Source organism: Gymnodraco acuticeps, unplaced genomic scaffold, assembly GCF_902827175.1.
Source record: "Gymnodraco acuticeps unplaced genomic scaffold, fGymAcu1.1, whole genome shotgun sequence".
Taxonomy (NCBI): domain Eukaryota; kingdom Metazoa; phylum Chordata; class Actinopteri; order Perciformes; family Bathydraconidae; genus Gymnodraco; species Gymnodraco acuticeps.
The window spans coordinates 1637885-1653975 of NW_022990693.1; the positions used below are offsets into that span (position 1 = coordinate 1637885).

Consider the following 16091-nt stretch of genomic DNA (forward strand, 5'->3'; position numbering starts at 1 on the left):
TTCTTCTTCTTCTTCTTCTTCTTCTTCTTCTTCTTCTTCTTCTTCTTCTCTTCTTCTTTCAACACCCATATAAAACAGAACTGTAAACAGATTTACTTTTTCTTTCAACATTTATTTGAACAGCAAGTGGAGGCAAAAGTGACTGCACCCAAAACAATAAACCTGCTAGCTAACTAGCCTAAACTCAGTAACAGAATGTGGGCAACACGTTCTTCTCCACAGCCGCGCCACCTCTGAGTCACATGTCACTTCCCCCTTTTCTATCCTACGGGTACAGCCGTACAGCCACTCCCCCTGAACCCTGTTTCCCTGAAATTGAAACTGATAGATAGAACAAAGGTAGCCTATCAAAACGGCCCAGCCCAGCCCAGTGGGCCACACCCCACTGGGCTGGGCTGGGCTGGGCTGGGCTGGGCTGGGCTGGGCCGGAACACTTACAAATGGATGTATCCATAGATTTAGTCCCTAATGTTGCTCTCAAAGTGCACCAGATTGATGCATTTAACTTCAACATTTAAAAGCATGCCCCCGGACCCTCCTAGAGGAGGTTAGGTCCACCACCTGCACCCCCCGTAAAATTGTCCCACCCACAATCACATTGAGGATGCTTACTACGCCCATGCCTGAGACACAGTTTCATGAATATTGGGGTTTAACAGGTTTTAAAGTATCCCATGTGTTAGTGAATTTTTATATATTTTCCCTTTGAATGGCAGGAAATTAGTATTCAAATTTTGATTGAATTTTTGGTCCCCCCCAATGTTGACTCCATGGTTACGGCCTTGGAATTAGTGAAGTGCTTTCCTCTGTGGTAAAACGATCAGCACCACGGAGGAAAGCGGCAGAAAGTCGCCTGGAGTTAAAGACAGCGGGGCTGCGTTGCGTGCATGGCTTCCTTCTGCAGGTAACGGGGAGACGCGCTCTGGCGGCGGTCTCGTTCATCCGAAAATACAATTTAAATATTTTGCACACTTATCCACGGGGTTCTCGACCCCTGGGTTAGAGTGACAACATAAAGCAGTTGTTAAAATATCATTGGCTCATGCTTATTTCAGGTAAACTGTTTTCAATATGGGGGTTAAAAGGCAGGCAGCACCAGCCAATGCCTTTAAATGCACATTTAGCTTAAAGCAGTACAGTTTCTTGAGATTGCACTGTACTCACCGTCCAGCTCCTCCACGGAGATGCTGGCCAGGACGTCGCTGTCGCTGTCGGATAGCGAGCGGCTCAGGTAGTTCCCCTTGTAGAGCAGGCCTGCCGTCACGTTGTGGAACGGCATCTTCTCCCTGAGAGACAGCAGAAGGAAACATGTAGATGTCAGCGAAGGAAAGAGAGAAATAGCTCTCTTGGGATTTTCTTCAAGATTAATTGTGAAGTCAAACAACTATTAAGAGCTCCACACATTACACATGTATCTAAAACATCCTGTTAGCAGACTCAGGCTATATCAGGGTGAATGCTTGATCCTGATTGGTCAATTTGGACATTCAGAGGTCTACTATTTATTGATAGAAGACCACTGCTAAGTATAGCAGAGCTTTTCAAAGGATGCTCTGAACTAAATGCGATCTGTAGTCATATCAATCGGCAGAAAGAAGTCCGGTCGACTTAACGTCAGCTGTTGCCAAAAAAACGAATTTGTTTTCAACACTTTGCATTATATGAATATTCCTTTTATGTAAAGGGTGCATGAAACTTTTGAAGTGAACTGTTCCAAGTAAGGGAAAGAAAAAGAGAAAAAATAGTGCAAGAGAAAGAGTTTAAAAAACAGAGAGCTGGACGACGAGAAATCGGCAGACGAAACTGGACAGGAAGTAAACACGAGCGGGAACAACAGAAGAAGACAGACAGGAAGTAAACATCAACAGGAACACGATATGGGCTCTGTCTGTGTTTAAAGACTGGTTTATGGAAAACAAAATGTGGACAGTTAAAAAACCTAGATCAGTGTTGCTGCATTTTAATTGACGCTGCTGTCACCACAGCCCTTGTTAGGCAATGAAATATACTTATTCTCAATATACTATTTTTTTTAATCAATATTGTGAGTTAGATCGTTGATTTATTTATTAAATAGCCGTGTAATAAGCGCCTGTTTCCCGCTCACCCTGTCAGGGTTATTTTCTCATTAATGGCCTGCAGCATATTCCCCCTTACTCCATCAATATTACAATTAGGAACATTACCATTAGGATGCATGAATCCACTTTTCAGCCAAACTTGAAATTGGTTTGCCCTTTTGTGATATTGGTGAAACAAATTAGCGTCCAAGCAGCACAGTATAAACGAGATCCATAAACGAAGTAGAACTAATTTTCTAAATGGGAAGTCACGCATAAGACTCGTATAACTAGGGGTAAATGTACTGTGTGTGTGTGTGTGTGTGTGTGTGTGTGTGTGTGTGTGTGTGTGTGTGTGTGTGTGTGTGTGTGTGTGTGTGTGTGTGTGTGTGTGTGTGTGTGTGTGTGTGTGTGTGTGTGTGTGTGTGTGTGTGTGTGTGTGTGTGTGTGTGTGTGTGTGTGTGTGTGTGTGTGGCGTGTGCGCGTACTGTATGCACAAGGGTGACTGAGGCAATTAATTATTCAATAAATGGAAGCCCAAGGGCACAGGAGGAAAATAAGAGCACAGAGAGCACAGATATTTGTGTGGATGCTTCCTCCTCTCTAATTGGATTTCATCACGATGAGATGTGTCTGAGACAGAATGCAAGTTCAAAGTGTGCTGAGACATTACACCAACAGAGCCTTGCAGAACACCGACTGCTCTGTTTAATGCGTTTGTCTCTTATCAGTTTAACTTAACATCATATGTCTGCAGAGTCTAGTAAGACTCACAATTACAAGAGATAGAGATATAAAAGTAAAACACAGTCTTCGGAAAATGTGAGATTTGCAGCAGTTCTGCCCTTTGGATTTTTCCGCAGCATCCACTACAGTACACTCAAGTTGTATGAGTGTAATCCTCAGAATGACACATGCAGGCCAGTGTCCAGGCAAACAAAGGGAACGAGTCAAATACTTCAGCACTTATCTTATTATATAATGTATTTGACATGTGAATCATTTACTGAAAGACTCCCTTCGGCTGGCTGTTCTTTAGAAACCTTTAGCTTGCTTTTAAAGGTGCCCTATTATGCTCATTTTCAGGTTCCATATTTGTAATATATCTACCGGGATATTGACCGCTTAGAGATGTCCCACCCCTCAGCCTATTCATTCAATGTGTTGGAACACCAGACAATAGAAGCGAGTGTTACATAGTGATGTCACTACATTCCGAAGTGAACACGGGAGTCCTATGGAGGCGTTTCAAGCAGAAGGGGGGAGTGAGTGGGAGAGAAACTCCCTCTGGAGGGAACACAGGGATTTTAGCCTTTGCAGACCATTTACATGCAGAAAAGTTCAAATCATTCTGAAGCAGAGAGGACATGACAGCACTGTTCTAAATTATTTGAATAACAGAGACGAAAAGAAGAAACACTTTAGGAGGAGGACAGTTAAGCCACTAACAAAGTTGAGAAGTTTCTAAACTTTAGAAATCTCATGAGCCACTCATAATTGACTTTGCTTAGACTAAGTAGCCATTAAGTCTTAACTAATATCATTAGTAAGTAATAAATAGAGGTTGCTGTTTTGCGGTACCCAATAACCCATGCTAAATGGTTATTGGACTGCATTTATATATAGCTCTTATTTTCTAGTCTTAAAGCTGACACTTCCACATGTACACTGCAGTAGCAAAGATGATCTCATCATTAAAGACTTATTACTGAAAGATAATCCATAATCATGAGAAAGTAATACCCTATTTTCATTGCAAAATGACAAAGTTAATAAGTAAATCAATCAATTTCAAATAGCTTCCATATGTTGCACATTGTTATATTGAGATCAATAAATCATGCATGAAAGAAAACCTTTCAATGTATTACATTTGAAACCCAACAGAAGCAAAGAGAATGACAATGGTGTGGGTTTTCCCTTAGCGATGAGGTGATGGTATATCTGTTCAGCTCTTGATAAACTATCTATTTTTGCTGCCATAAGCTGCTTTTTATCACCACGTCCAGCATCTGAGCTGCCTGCCATGTGTTTCCTCACAAATTGAAACTGCTCCCCAAATCTTTCTTGTTTGTCAGTTTAATAAGCATGCATATCAAGACTCCTGCAATATGCCCTATGCTTTTATTTTATCAGCTTTCCAAGCACATGTCAAGATTTTTCCTTTTCTAATTAATCAATTATTCAGTCATCTTACTGCTGTCGTTATGAATATTATAATCATCGCTCCTGTCCGTCTTTCCGTACTATCAATATGAGCTAACCCATATCGTCAGCCGTTTGACACAGGTGTAAAGTATCCTGGGTTTACAGTGCTGCGGCCAACATGAAGAAATATTGATCAGAATGATTTACCATGCAGGCGATAGAATTTACATTCCATTACAGTCCATTCTTCAGGAGCAGTGTGCATTCACACACTAGATTAAAGACTGTATTGTCATGCAGCTCACACCTTTGCCCTTTGGCTTTAGAGTGGCTAAAGCCAGCCGTGTGTGTGTGTTTAATGTGTTCTCTATTAGTATGGAGGGCAAAGTGGCTTCCATTGTGAGTTTTGTCACCTTTCTGACACTTTCAACAATCCAGCAAAAAGGTTGCACCAAACAGAGGACAGACATTCATTTTAGCAGCAAGGACCATGGAAATGTTGTTCTAGTGACAGGTCGAAGATGAACTGTAGGATCTTCGGAGGCCTGAAAGTGCAAAACAATCGAATCAACGGAAACAATTGACAGGAAATGACTCGTCTCATTCAAGTATTCAAGAAAACGATCTAGGCGAAAAAACTCCAAGGGTTAGGGTTAGGTTAGGGTTGGGTGTTCAGGGTTGAGAATAATTTGCCTATTGATCTGTGGATAGGTGTGGCAAATGTGTGGTTTGTCGAGTGTAATTGGCTGCTGGTAAAAAGGGAACAGGACCCCCATGGAGATCCCGAACGTGGACCAGAGGCGAAGGAGGCTTTGGCGGGGGCTGTCAATCAACTGTCAATCAGCCCCCTCTGTATGGTGGTGCCCAGTTTGTCCATCCTCTTGCTCCATACAATAGTGCAACGGTCAATGGACTCCAGTCCCTAGATAACCAGGTTAACAAACAGGTGAGATTGGAAATTATTAATTGAGGTTGTGGTGAGACGACCTTCCCCAATGTTGTAAAGGTTCTGTTTCAGTCTGGTGAGTATGGTGTGCTTTGTCTCTTCAGATATAGCGTTCATGGCAGATGGTGCAGGATACGATTTGACTATATTGCTGCTGTTAAGTGGAAATGATCCGAGGGGTATGTTTACTGTTCCACTGTATTGTCTGTGTATGAACTTTCCATGGATGTAGTGTTGACTGTGTAGTGTGTGTGGTGGGGCTAGGTGTCTGGAGAACTTGCAAAAAATGTGTATATCCTGGAGGCTTTTGTTCTTCCTGAAGACGTGCTTGGTGAATGTCATTGTTGTGACTGTCATTTGGTGAAGTTCTGTTTGATGGTGCCATGTCATCATGTTTGTTGCCTGAGAGAAGGTGCAACTAGTGGTATGAGTTTTGGGGGGGTCTGTCCGGTTGAGGTCAGGTAGGTTGGTCTGGCGGAAGGCGAGGGGGGGTCCACACTCCAAGTGGGGGACTTGGAGTGTATACTAAATACTTATTTCCCACAGTTAAATGCAAATCAATTTGTATATTTTAGACCAGTGGTTCTCAAACTTTCTTCAATCATGTACCCCCTTTGAAAAGAAAATTCAGCCAAGTACCCCCTGATCAGCGCAAAACAATTTGTTAAGGAAAAAAAGCCCATAAAGAGGTACAGTACAGCGCTGCACCATCAGTGTCTGATTTATTAAAACAACAACCTTGTAACTGAGAAACACTTAAATGCTACATTTAAAATGTTTACAATCCATCACTAAATTCATGGCAAACCAATTTTAACATCATGCAATAACACTGAGACGACATTAGTTGCATTGAACTGATCTTTTTAATAGGTTGTACTTACAATTTAGTGAAACATGGGCTTGTGCTTCACTGAGGATCTTTGTCATTCTGACAGGGAGGCAACTGCAGTTATTACACTTCACGTTTTGAAATATGTGTAACTGTTAATATAAAACCCACACTGCTCAAACTTCCTTACTTTTCCTAAAATTGGTATAGTTATTTATTTATTTATTTTGGGGCGTGGGGAACGAAGAGAAAAAAATATATGAGCATTTTATGAGCATGGGATTTTGACCCCTCATATAAACATATGCATAATGCTGCGCTATCCTTTGCGGCCACACGCCGTTGCCAAGCAACGCTTATTGTTTAGGTGTCCTTTGATAAGCAGGCAGTCAAATAATGAACTAGAACTAGCTAGATCTGATGGATTTGGACATAAACGCGAGTGAAGTATAACCGGACGCGAGACAGAGATCAGATCAGCTGCTGCTGACGGAGAACACGCAGCTCTGCATGATCACAGCTCCGCCGCTGTGACGGACCGGTGAGCGGAGAAAAATACACTAAGAGTTAGCCCTAACACACTTAGCTAGTTTATCTACTCTGGAACTAGCTAAACTAGTTATAAATATATGTATTCTTTACCGTCGGGTCACTTATTACAGGTTCAGCGAGCTGCACGAGACTGACGGACTGCCAGGAGAGGGAGAGGAAAAGAGAGCACCCCGTTTATTGTTCCCATTTTATTATCCAGAGTTTCTGTAAACCTTTGAATAAAGTAGTTAATCTACTATTAGCAGTTTGTTTAAATGATGTTGTTTTTTTCATTAACATAAACAAAATCTCACGTACCCCCTGCAGTGCTGCATCTTACCCCTAGGGGTCCACGTACCCCCATTTGAGAACCACTGTTTTAGACAATGTACATTTCTGGATTTTCTTTTTAATTCTTACTCTCACTTTTTATATAAACCTACCATTACATCTACAGACTGTTCATTTATTTGTAAGTGGGTAAACTTACAAAATCAGCAGGGGATCAAATACTTGTTTCCTCCACTGTATATTGTTACATCAGAACATGTCTCTCCTGATCGAAATGCATTAGCTGTTTAATATAAGCTTTACAATCATTGGCTCATTTATGGAAACTAACATCCCATTCTTTGTTCATTGTAACCTGACACGCTGCTGCAGCTCGCTCCACCACTCAAACGTCCTTCTCATGGGGTTGGATTTTCTTGCTCTAGCTGAGATGTGATGTTCCTGTACATTGATTTAGTGGAATTATTTCTCCGAGCAGACTCCTCATTGCTCCTCTGATTTTTGACTTTTCTGACAAATCGAAAACAGCAACGATTAACTTATTTGGGGCATTGACAGCCTTGCATGATTTTGCAAAGATGAGCAGACTTCTTAGTATTCCTGACACAAAAACACTCCGTGTAACTTAAAAACACCAATCAGAAGTATTGATTACACTCAGTTGTTCTGTTCAAATAACTGTTAAAAGAGCGAGTGCACCAAAGAAAACCTGAAAACAAACAGAGATGTAGAAGTGTTTATGAGATCAGAAAGAACATGGCACATTAAAAGGAGATAAGATTTTACTGCAATGTTAACCGTAATATCTCAAAAGGGTATAGTGTTTATATATGCAGTAGATGAGCGTTGAGATGAAGTGCTGAAACAGTAAAACACCTGATGTGTAACCCCTTAGGAAAGCATAGCTGTTCAAAGCCTTCAGCACCATTACACCTGATTCAAGTTCATTTGCCCTTAAGGAGCAGAGCAGCATACAGTAACCGCTTGAATAGGAAGTAATCACCACAGTCTCAACCAAGATTACATAACATAATTTGTACTCTTTATTTCCTTAACAAATCGCTATTATTTGCGTACTGTAATATTTCAGTTCAATAGAAAAGGAGGCAAGGATTCTGGGATGTAATAGTCAGATTGACTGGCTGATAAAAGTGAGCCAGAGAGAGAACATGGAGATAACATCTGTGGATTTGAGAACAAATACGTTTCTACCCTTACATAAAGGCTGCATCAAACCATTCTTTTCACTCTTATCTTATTGAGTGATGCATTTTGTATTTCTGTAAAATATCATAAAATGGTGAAATGCTCATTACAGTTCCTCAGATCAAACTGATCTCTTCAAAGTCCTCGTTTCGTCTGCTCAGAAGTCTAAAAGCCAATTTACAATTAAATTAAAAGTAACAAATCTTCACACTTGAAAACCTAACCACGAATGGAATGGTCAGCCAATTGCTTCAGTTGTCCTCATTACCGCTATACAGTATGGACTATAAAGAAGCTATCTTGTGTGAAAGTATGGAAGCCTAAACACGGTACCTTGTTTAGTCGAGCTGTTGCACCTCGACTGACAAGAGCACACCAACAGCAGAGTGAAGCTGCCTTTGTTTTACGGGATAGTAACTCACATTTTAGGCCATTAGCTGATGTAACAGTGAGTTAGGTGTAAGTCTGGATCCAGTGTCTGGCTCAAGAACACATTGAAGTGACAGGACACGGGGTTGTTGATGGCTGCACTAGCTGTGATTGGAGCTGTGGAATTTAATCACAGGGACAACTCCGCTGTTTCTAGTGCTACAAGCTAAAGTCTGTGATCAACCCGTCGCTCAGAGCTGAGTTACTAGGAGTGACTGTTAAGTTTGACAGCCAAGAAAATGGTGGCTGCAGATACATGAAAAGGTCAATAATTGAAAAGTATGTGTTTTTTTTATAAATGTTCACATGGACTGGCCCCCCTCCCTCCCTTAGGGGAATTCATCCACAAAAAACACACTGGACGCTGCAGGTCAGAAACCAGAGGAGACGGTTAGGGTTAGAGTCGGACCGTAGACGGACCACTTTCGGACAAAATGTTCTATCAATTAAGGGCAGCTCATTGTGGAACAGCCTCCCAACTGAGTTACGGGATTGTCCCACTCTGAACAGTTTTAAAGGTCAACTAAGAGAATGGTTGAGAAACAAACAAACGTGCAATCACCACTAAATGCACTTTAATACGGGGGTATCTCCTCGTGCACTTTATGTAACTCTTTTATCTCCTCTTGTACTTGATGTAGCTCTTTTATCTCCTCCTGCACTTGATGTAGCTCTTTTATCTCCTCTTGCACTTTATATGTCGTAGCTGCACATTGTACTGCCATGTGGTTAATGCTTGTATATTCTGCTCATGCTCTTTCTGCATATCATGTATTTATTTTTGCTAAGTATATAAATGTCATGTTCTTACATGTTGTATGTGAGGTACTACGGATGGAAATGAGCTCAAAGCTCAAATCTGGCATGTTTACGTTTTAAAGCATTATTTGTTTTAAATGTTCATCAATGTGCATTGTCCCTCTTCAAATAAACGATTAAATGAAATGAAATGAATAATCTCTAGTTTGATTTCAACAATACCTAAATTACACCTTGAAAACAACTGAGTACAGCCTTTAAATCTTACAATTTACCCCGAAAAACCACATGTCAACATGATGGTCATCATCCTCATTAAGCGACCTAAGTTAAGGGACCTGGCACTATAGTCTTTCAGCTTCTTTTGGTTGCCTATGGCTGTTTCATCATTTTCGAGAGTGATACCAGTTTCACAGAGGCCTGTACTACGAAGCAGGATTTTCGGTTAGCCGGCTAACTTCAGGGAAAACTCCGGCTTTCCGGTCCTACGACGCTGGTTCTCTTTTTAGCCGGCTAGATCTCCATGGTAACTTATGCTGAGCGGCTATCCTGGGGCCTATACTACGAATCTAGTTCAACATAACCTGGATATGTTTGAGTTAGCCGGTTGGCCTAATCCAAAACATACGCGCTCTCGCTAAACTGTCCTACGACGCTGGCTATCAACTCGATCGCTCAAGCCAGCCGTGTCCTATCTAGTTAGGTGCGCGTTCACATGAAAGGGGTGGTATCTGGAGCATTCGACCAATCACAAACATGGAGAAGCGTACTGACACCGCAGCGTCATACTTCCTGAATGAAAAGTGAACTATAATACTAAATCAAATCAAGTTTTATTTATATAGCACATTTATAAACGATTTTTGGTCGAGCCAAAGTGCTGTACATATAATAAAAATAGCCTACAGTAGAGACACTTTACAGCAAATACAACCGCACAGATTGTTCAGAATATCAGTATGATATTACTAGTCAAATATGAAGAAGTTAAACTTTAAACATCCATGACATAAACACTTTATCCAGGATAAAAGCCACAGAGCTGCACCTGCAAGGTGAATACAGCTGGTAAAAGAAAAAGTGTTTGAATGCGTACATTAACAGGTTTATGATATCACTGCCCCGTCTAAAACACGATCTGACTTTAATTACATTTGACTCGAGTGTTTCGTCAACTTAATGTGTTGCTTAAAATAATACTTCTGCATACAGTATGTGACACTGTGAGTGTTGCACGGCCAGATACGGCTCAGCTGACTCAGATAAGAAAATATATGATACATTATGATGTGATATGATGTGATATGATGTGATATGAATGATAATGGGACACATCGACGTCTGCACTCACAGTGCCGCTGACTGTAGGCTACGTAATGTTACTTTGATCCGGTTACTTATGTTGTGGCAGATATTTAATTAAGCTTTCTTAACATAATAGTATAATAATAGTATAATAGTTATAATAGTCAGATTGCTCTGAAGATGGGAGGTGATATTCTATTCATTTTCACGTTCACACAGTCGGTGATTTTGGCCGGCCGTCTTTCCTGCAACGGCAGTTTAAACTGTATTTCCTCCGCTCACTGAGCTCTGATTGGTCAGCAGGCGGTGCTTTCACTGAGTTGATCTCTTATCCTGGAACCTATCCTGCTCCGTAGCAGGCTAGCCGCTCAGCATAAGTTATCTAGCCCGCTAAAAAGTGAACCAGCTTCGTAGGACCGGAAATCCCTGAAGTTAGCTTGCTAAACAAAAATCCTGATTCGTAGTATAGGCCCCTGCTCCGGAGCAGGTTAGGTTGCAGGCTAAGAGATCAACTCAGTGAAAGCACTGCCTGCTGACCAATCAGAGCTCAGTGTGCGGAGTTTAAAGCGATCAAGTCATATTACAGGAGAAAGGAAATACAGAAAAACTGCCGTTGCAGGAAAGACGGCCGGCAAAAATCACCGACTGTGTGAACGTGAACATTAATAGAATATCACCTCCATCTTCAGAGCAATCTGACTATTATAACATTAGCGTTAAGAAAGCTTACTTAAATATCTGCCACAACATAAGTAACCGGATCAGAGTAACATTAAGTGCAGTCCGCGGCATATCACTTCATAATGTATCATATATTTCCTTATCTGAGTCAGCTGAGCCGTATCTGGCTGTGCAACACTCACAGTGTCACATACTGTATGCAGAAGTATTATTTTAAGCAACACATTAAGTTGACGAAACACTCGAGTCAAATGTAATTAAAGGCAGATCGTGTTTTAGACGGGGCAGTGATATCATAAACCTGTTAATGTACGCATTCAAACACTTTTTCTTTTACCAGCTGTATTCACCTTGCAGGTGCAGCTATGTGGCTTTTATCCTGGATAAAGTGTTTAAGTCATGGATGTTTAAAATGTAACTTCTTCATATTTGACTAATATTAAAGTTCACTTTTCATTCAGGAAGTATGACGCTGCGCTGTCAGTGCGCTTCTCCATGTTTGTGATTGGTGGAATGCTCCAAATACCACCCCTTTCATGTGAACGCTGTAGAGTTATATTTGTATGTATTCATGTTAGCAAACTATGGATAAGCTTAAAATGAGAATAATTTGGGTAAAACTGTGAGCTGCATTTGGGGCCTGTTGACATGTGTTTTTGAGGACAAAGGAAGATGGGGGAAGGTGAGAGCATGTCCTGATTTGCATTCAACTTAGAACGAGCTACAGTGGATGTGATGTTAAGAGAGGTCCCTTGGGTTTCTCTGGTGCTTATCAATAGTAGCAGTTAAGTGAATACTGTTCAAACAATACCTGTGTTTGTGTTTTATATTGATTTCTCTGTTTTATCCTTTCATAAATGTAAGGACTACAAATGGCTATAAACATTCTGGGCTGGTTGGAGTAAACAGGGTTTTATTGCTCTGTGGGGGAGGTGTAGGTATGCAGGCCTTGAGACCTTTTGTTGGAAAGTGAGTCTGTTTGGTTTCCTGCTGGCCAGCGTTGCGTCTCCCAATGAGATGACCTGAAAAGATGACCAGCTGACCTAACACCAAACCCCTCCTTCTTACTCTGGTATATATCCGGTGGATCCCTGGCGTTCGGCCTCTTCTTCACATGCTGCCCTCGGGTGAAAGTAGCTCTGCAGTATGCGGACTAGGGCAGGAGTAAGCCGGCATTACTCCTTAAGCATTACAATATAACTGTAATATATCATGTTGTATTGTAATGATTGTATTGCATTGTCATATTGCCATTAAAGTAGATTATTGTTAACGGTTACTTTGTAGATATGGATTCCTTCCTGTATTATAACCAGCTTCATAGGAACGCGCGGAGATTTGAAAAGCGGACCAGTTATCCCTCCAAATCTCTAACAAAATGGTGACCCGACGTCTATAACGAAGCTGAGGAAGAATTCAGACGCTTTCAAACATCTCAGACAATCAGCAGGACTCTGCAACTTTGCAAATAAGGTAAGCAGACGATGAAAGTCGCCTGTCTGTAATTGGATACGCTAAAACTTTAGGATTGTCTGTAGGCGTTTCAGTGTTTTTATAGTTTAAATGGAATATACAATGCATATTTTACTATGTTAGGAAAGTTATATACAAAACGTAAACGTTGATCGACAGGTAGACGAAAGTCCTGCGTGACGTAAAATAGAGCAGTTTGGCGCGGATCTGCAGGTAGAATATTCCTGAGTGGCGTAGAAATGGTGCAGTTTGTTATGCGAGGTTTGATTCCTGCACGACAAAACCTGGAAACTCGATAAATAGATCGAGTCGCCGTTTAAAACTGGGGTTTAAATAACAGACCAATGCTAAAAGCTTAAAGCCAGAGGTCTGTTATATATTAAACCAAGGTAGAGCGTTTCCCTTTGTCTGGAAACTTCTGCTGCTGCCATCTAGTGGCTGAAAGGGGGTATCACACCCTTGAAACTTCTGCTGCTGCCATCTAGTGGCTGAAAGGGGGTATCACACCCTTGAAACTTATGCGAGCTTAGAGTTTAATCATTACATTGCTGGCCGGTATTGAAGACGGGAAGCACGTTCCCAGTATATTATAACTGATTTTGGTAAACTGGTACAAAACAATAAGGGATTGAACATTTTTTACAACGACAGCACCAGGAGATGAGTAAACTCAAGAATCTGTAGAGTGTAAATACATTGTGCAAAACACATTTTACACTCGAACTGTTTGCAAATGTAGACAATATAAATAAATGTTCAGAAAGAAGACATAGGCCTACACTTGATTCAAATTTCATTACTGTGATCCGATTGGTGTGCTCTGCAGGTTTACTATTGTTCGAAGTAACAGTGGGATTTAAAATGAGAGAAGATATGGAGATGTTCTTTCATAGTGTGTGGAATATGTGATGCTGGAAACATGTAAGTATTTCAGAGTTGTGTTGGGTAAATATGTAACAATGGATGAAACAATTTTTGGAGTGAGTTTTTGTAATATCATTAGTAGACATTAATTATGTTGATTACATGGCATTTAACAACTAAGACAGATAGTATGATTAGAAAGAGACAGAGTGGAAAGGGTTGGATTTATTTAACATCAGTGGGCTAGACTTCTTATAGGTAAAGTGTACCGGGACCTGGACTCCCCCTCTGAGTTAGAAAGGCTTTGATCCCGACCCTCCAAGCAGACAACGAGACCTAACCCAACAGGAGACTCCTCCTTCTCCATCGTACAGACAGAGAACCAGAGCTGAACCAACAACGACCTGAGGCATCCAGAACCAAACCAGTATGCTGACAAAGAGGCAAACTCTCATCGGTCCCTCAAACAGGACATGAAGTTCCAAACTGCGCCGCGAGATTTGGCACAATAGACATGAGAGCAGAATCCGCCCTCCATAAAAACAGCAGAGAGACTGTAAAGGAGGAGTGCAACAACAGTGGCATGATGGGGCTGCAGATGTGACTGGGCCAATGGCTGCCTACAAAAGTTACAGCGGATGGATTCAACAGCTGATGGACTGAAGAGAAGACAGAATCAGAGGAGTTGGCATGGTCGATTAGAAGTGAGGAGGCCGGGGTCACGGCTTGAGAAAACCAGGGGAGGAGGAAAGGAGAACGGGAATGAGTGAGTTACACATAAACACACTTATTCACGAAACGCACATTTAAATAACTTGAATTAACTTCATAAAGACAGAAAGATTTATTAATCATTTGGTAAATTAAAAATAGCAGTAAAGAGGAAACTATTAAAGTAAAATGATAATCATCCTAAAACACACTGACAGAGTAGAACCATATTCTTCAATATTTTCATCATGTTAACAAATCATTCTTTAAGACATTTTTATTCACGTGTGAATAAAGTAGTGATCTCATTGGTTACAATATTGATCACCATTAAAAGGATAGTTTTAGGAACCACTCTATAGGACAAATCTTTGTTTGTATTAATGGCTAGTGCCAAGCCACATATTAAATTCCAATCTAAAGTGTTGATTTCACCATTGTGGCATAGTTATTACCAGACTTCGGTTTTAAATCCTTGATAAAGGAGGGAGTAATTGTTGCATGTTCGGACACCCAAAGTTCCACACACTGCTAAAGAGTTTAACATCGTTTTTTAAGTAGACCAGAATTATAATGAGCTATGAAATGCAGAGCGACACAGATCCTAGTAATGTTTTGACTCAAGATAATAGTTATTGTACAAAAGTTTCTGAAATAGATCATTAGACATTTTAATTAGTAGTGGTACTCGAAGGAAGTGAGTTTTGTACCAAGTTTCAGGAAAAGTGGGAGGCGGAAGTCCCAATGACAAGTGAGAATCATCTTGAAAATTATAGTTGAAATCGTGACATATTTTTGTAGACAAAGGATACTGGCCTATGCTGAAATGTCAAAGTCTCTGCAGAGCACGACACATGGCCAAAAAAGACGGAGACCAACTGACCTTTGACCCTGACCGACAGTGTCACTTGACAAGGCACTGTGGATGACTGACTCTGGGGTGAACCTGACCAAACTTGACATGACAACCAGACAGTGTGAGTGTGAATGTATGCCGGCATGTGATCAGTGTAACTGCATGATTCTAAAACAATAACTAACCAAGCATGTTTTTGGACTAACATATTATTTTGGAGCTCCAAGGGAAACGAGAGGTTTCCTAAAAATTCCACAAAAAGGGGAAACCGCACATGTGATATTTTCCTCTCACATGAGTTGGCGGTTTGCAAATGTAAAACTACAATCTGAAGATTCTGTTTCTTTTAGGCCTGAAGGACGGAGAGGAACACTTCTTTTCACTGAAGTGTTCACTGTGGAAATAATGATAATAATGTTCGTTATGTCGCTAACCAATTACCTGACAGTTTTTGTTCCCCTCCCATTACAGGCTTTTGTTACACATTATTTCATGTGTAAAAGGGGGGAGTGAGTATAATGTATAAATGTTAACATGGCTGTAAAATTCACAATTTAAATTTTTCTTTTAAGGATTGACAGAAACCTTCCGCCCCAACCCAGATGTTCAAACTGAGCATTGAATGTAATTAACCTGCTCCATATCTGGGGATAAGATACTGTTTGATGTATGTTGAGATGTTTCTAAATATTGATTTGAATTATAGCAGGTAACACAGAATCAGTGGCCAAGGGGCTACTGTGAAACCGAAGAAGTTGACCTGTGATGGTGAAACAATTTTGTAATATTTTAACAGACATTAGAGTAACTGAGGTTTGAAATGTAGAAAGAACATATTACAGTTAAAGCTAAAACATAGTAGTGTATTGAGACAGAATTTAATTTAGACAACATCATGTAACTAGCCTGGTAAAGAAGTAAAAGCCATAGACTTTATTGTTTAGGTCATTATGGGGATATACATTTCATCTAAATTTAGAATAGAAAGACATTTGATGA

At 40.6% G+C, this 16091-nt stretch overlaps 1 protein-coding gene across 1 annotated transcript in view; it reads right to left on the bottom strand.

Annotated features, from left to right (window-relative positions):
• Window positions 1-16091, bottom strand: part of LOC117555642 (calcium-binding protein 8) — a 205643-nt gene that overhangs the window by 162474 nt on the left and 27078 nt on the right. The window contains exon 3 of the mRNA XM_034230579.1: window positions 1165-1286. Coding sequence (XP_034086470.1) covers window positions 1165-1286 — 122 coding nt within the window. The remainder of the gene's footprint in view (window positions 1-1164; window positions 1287-16091) is intronic.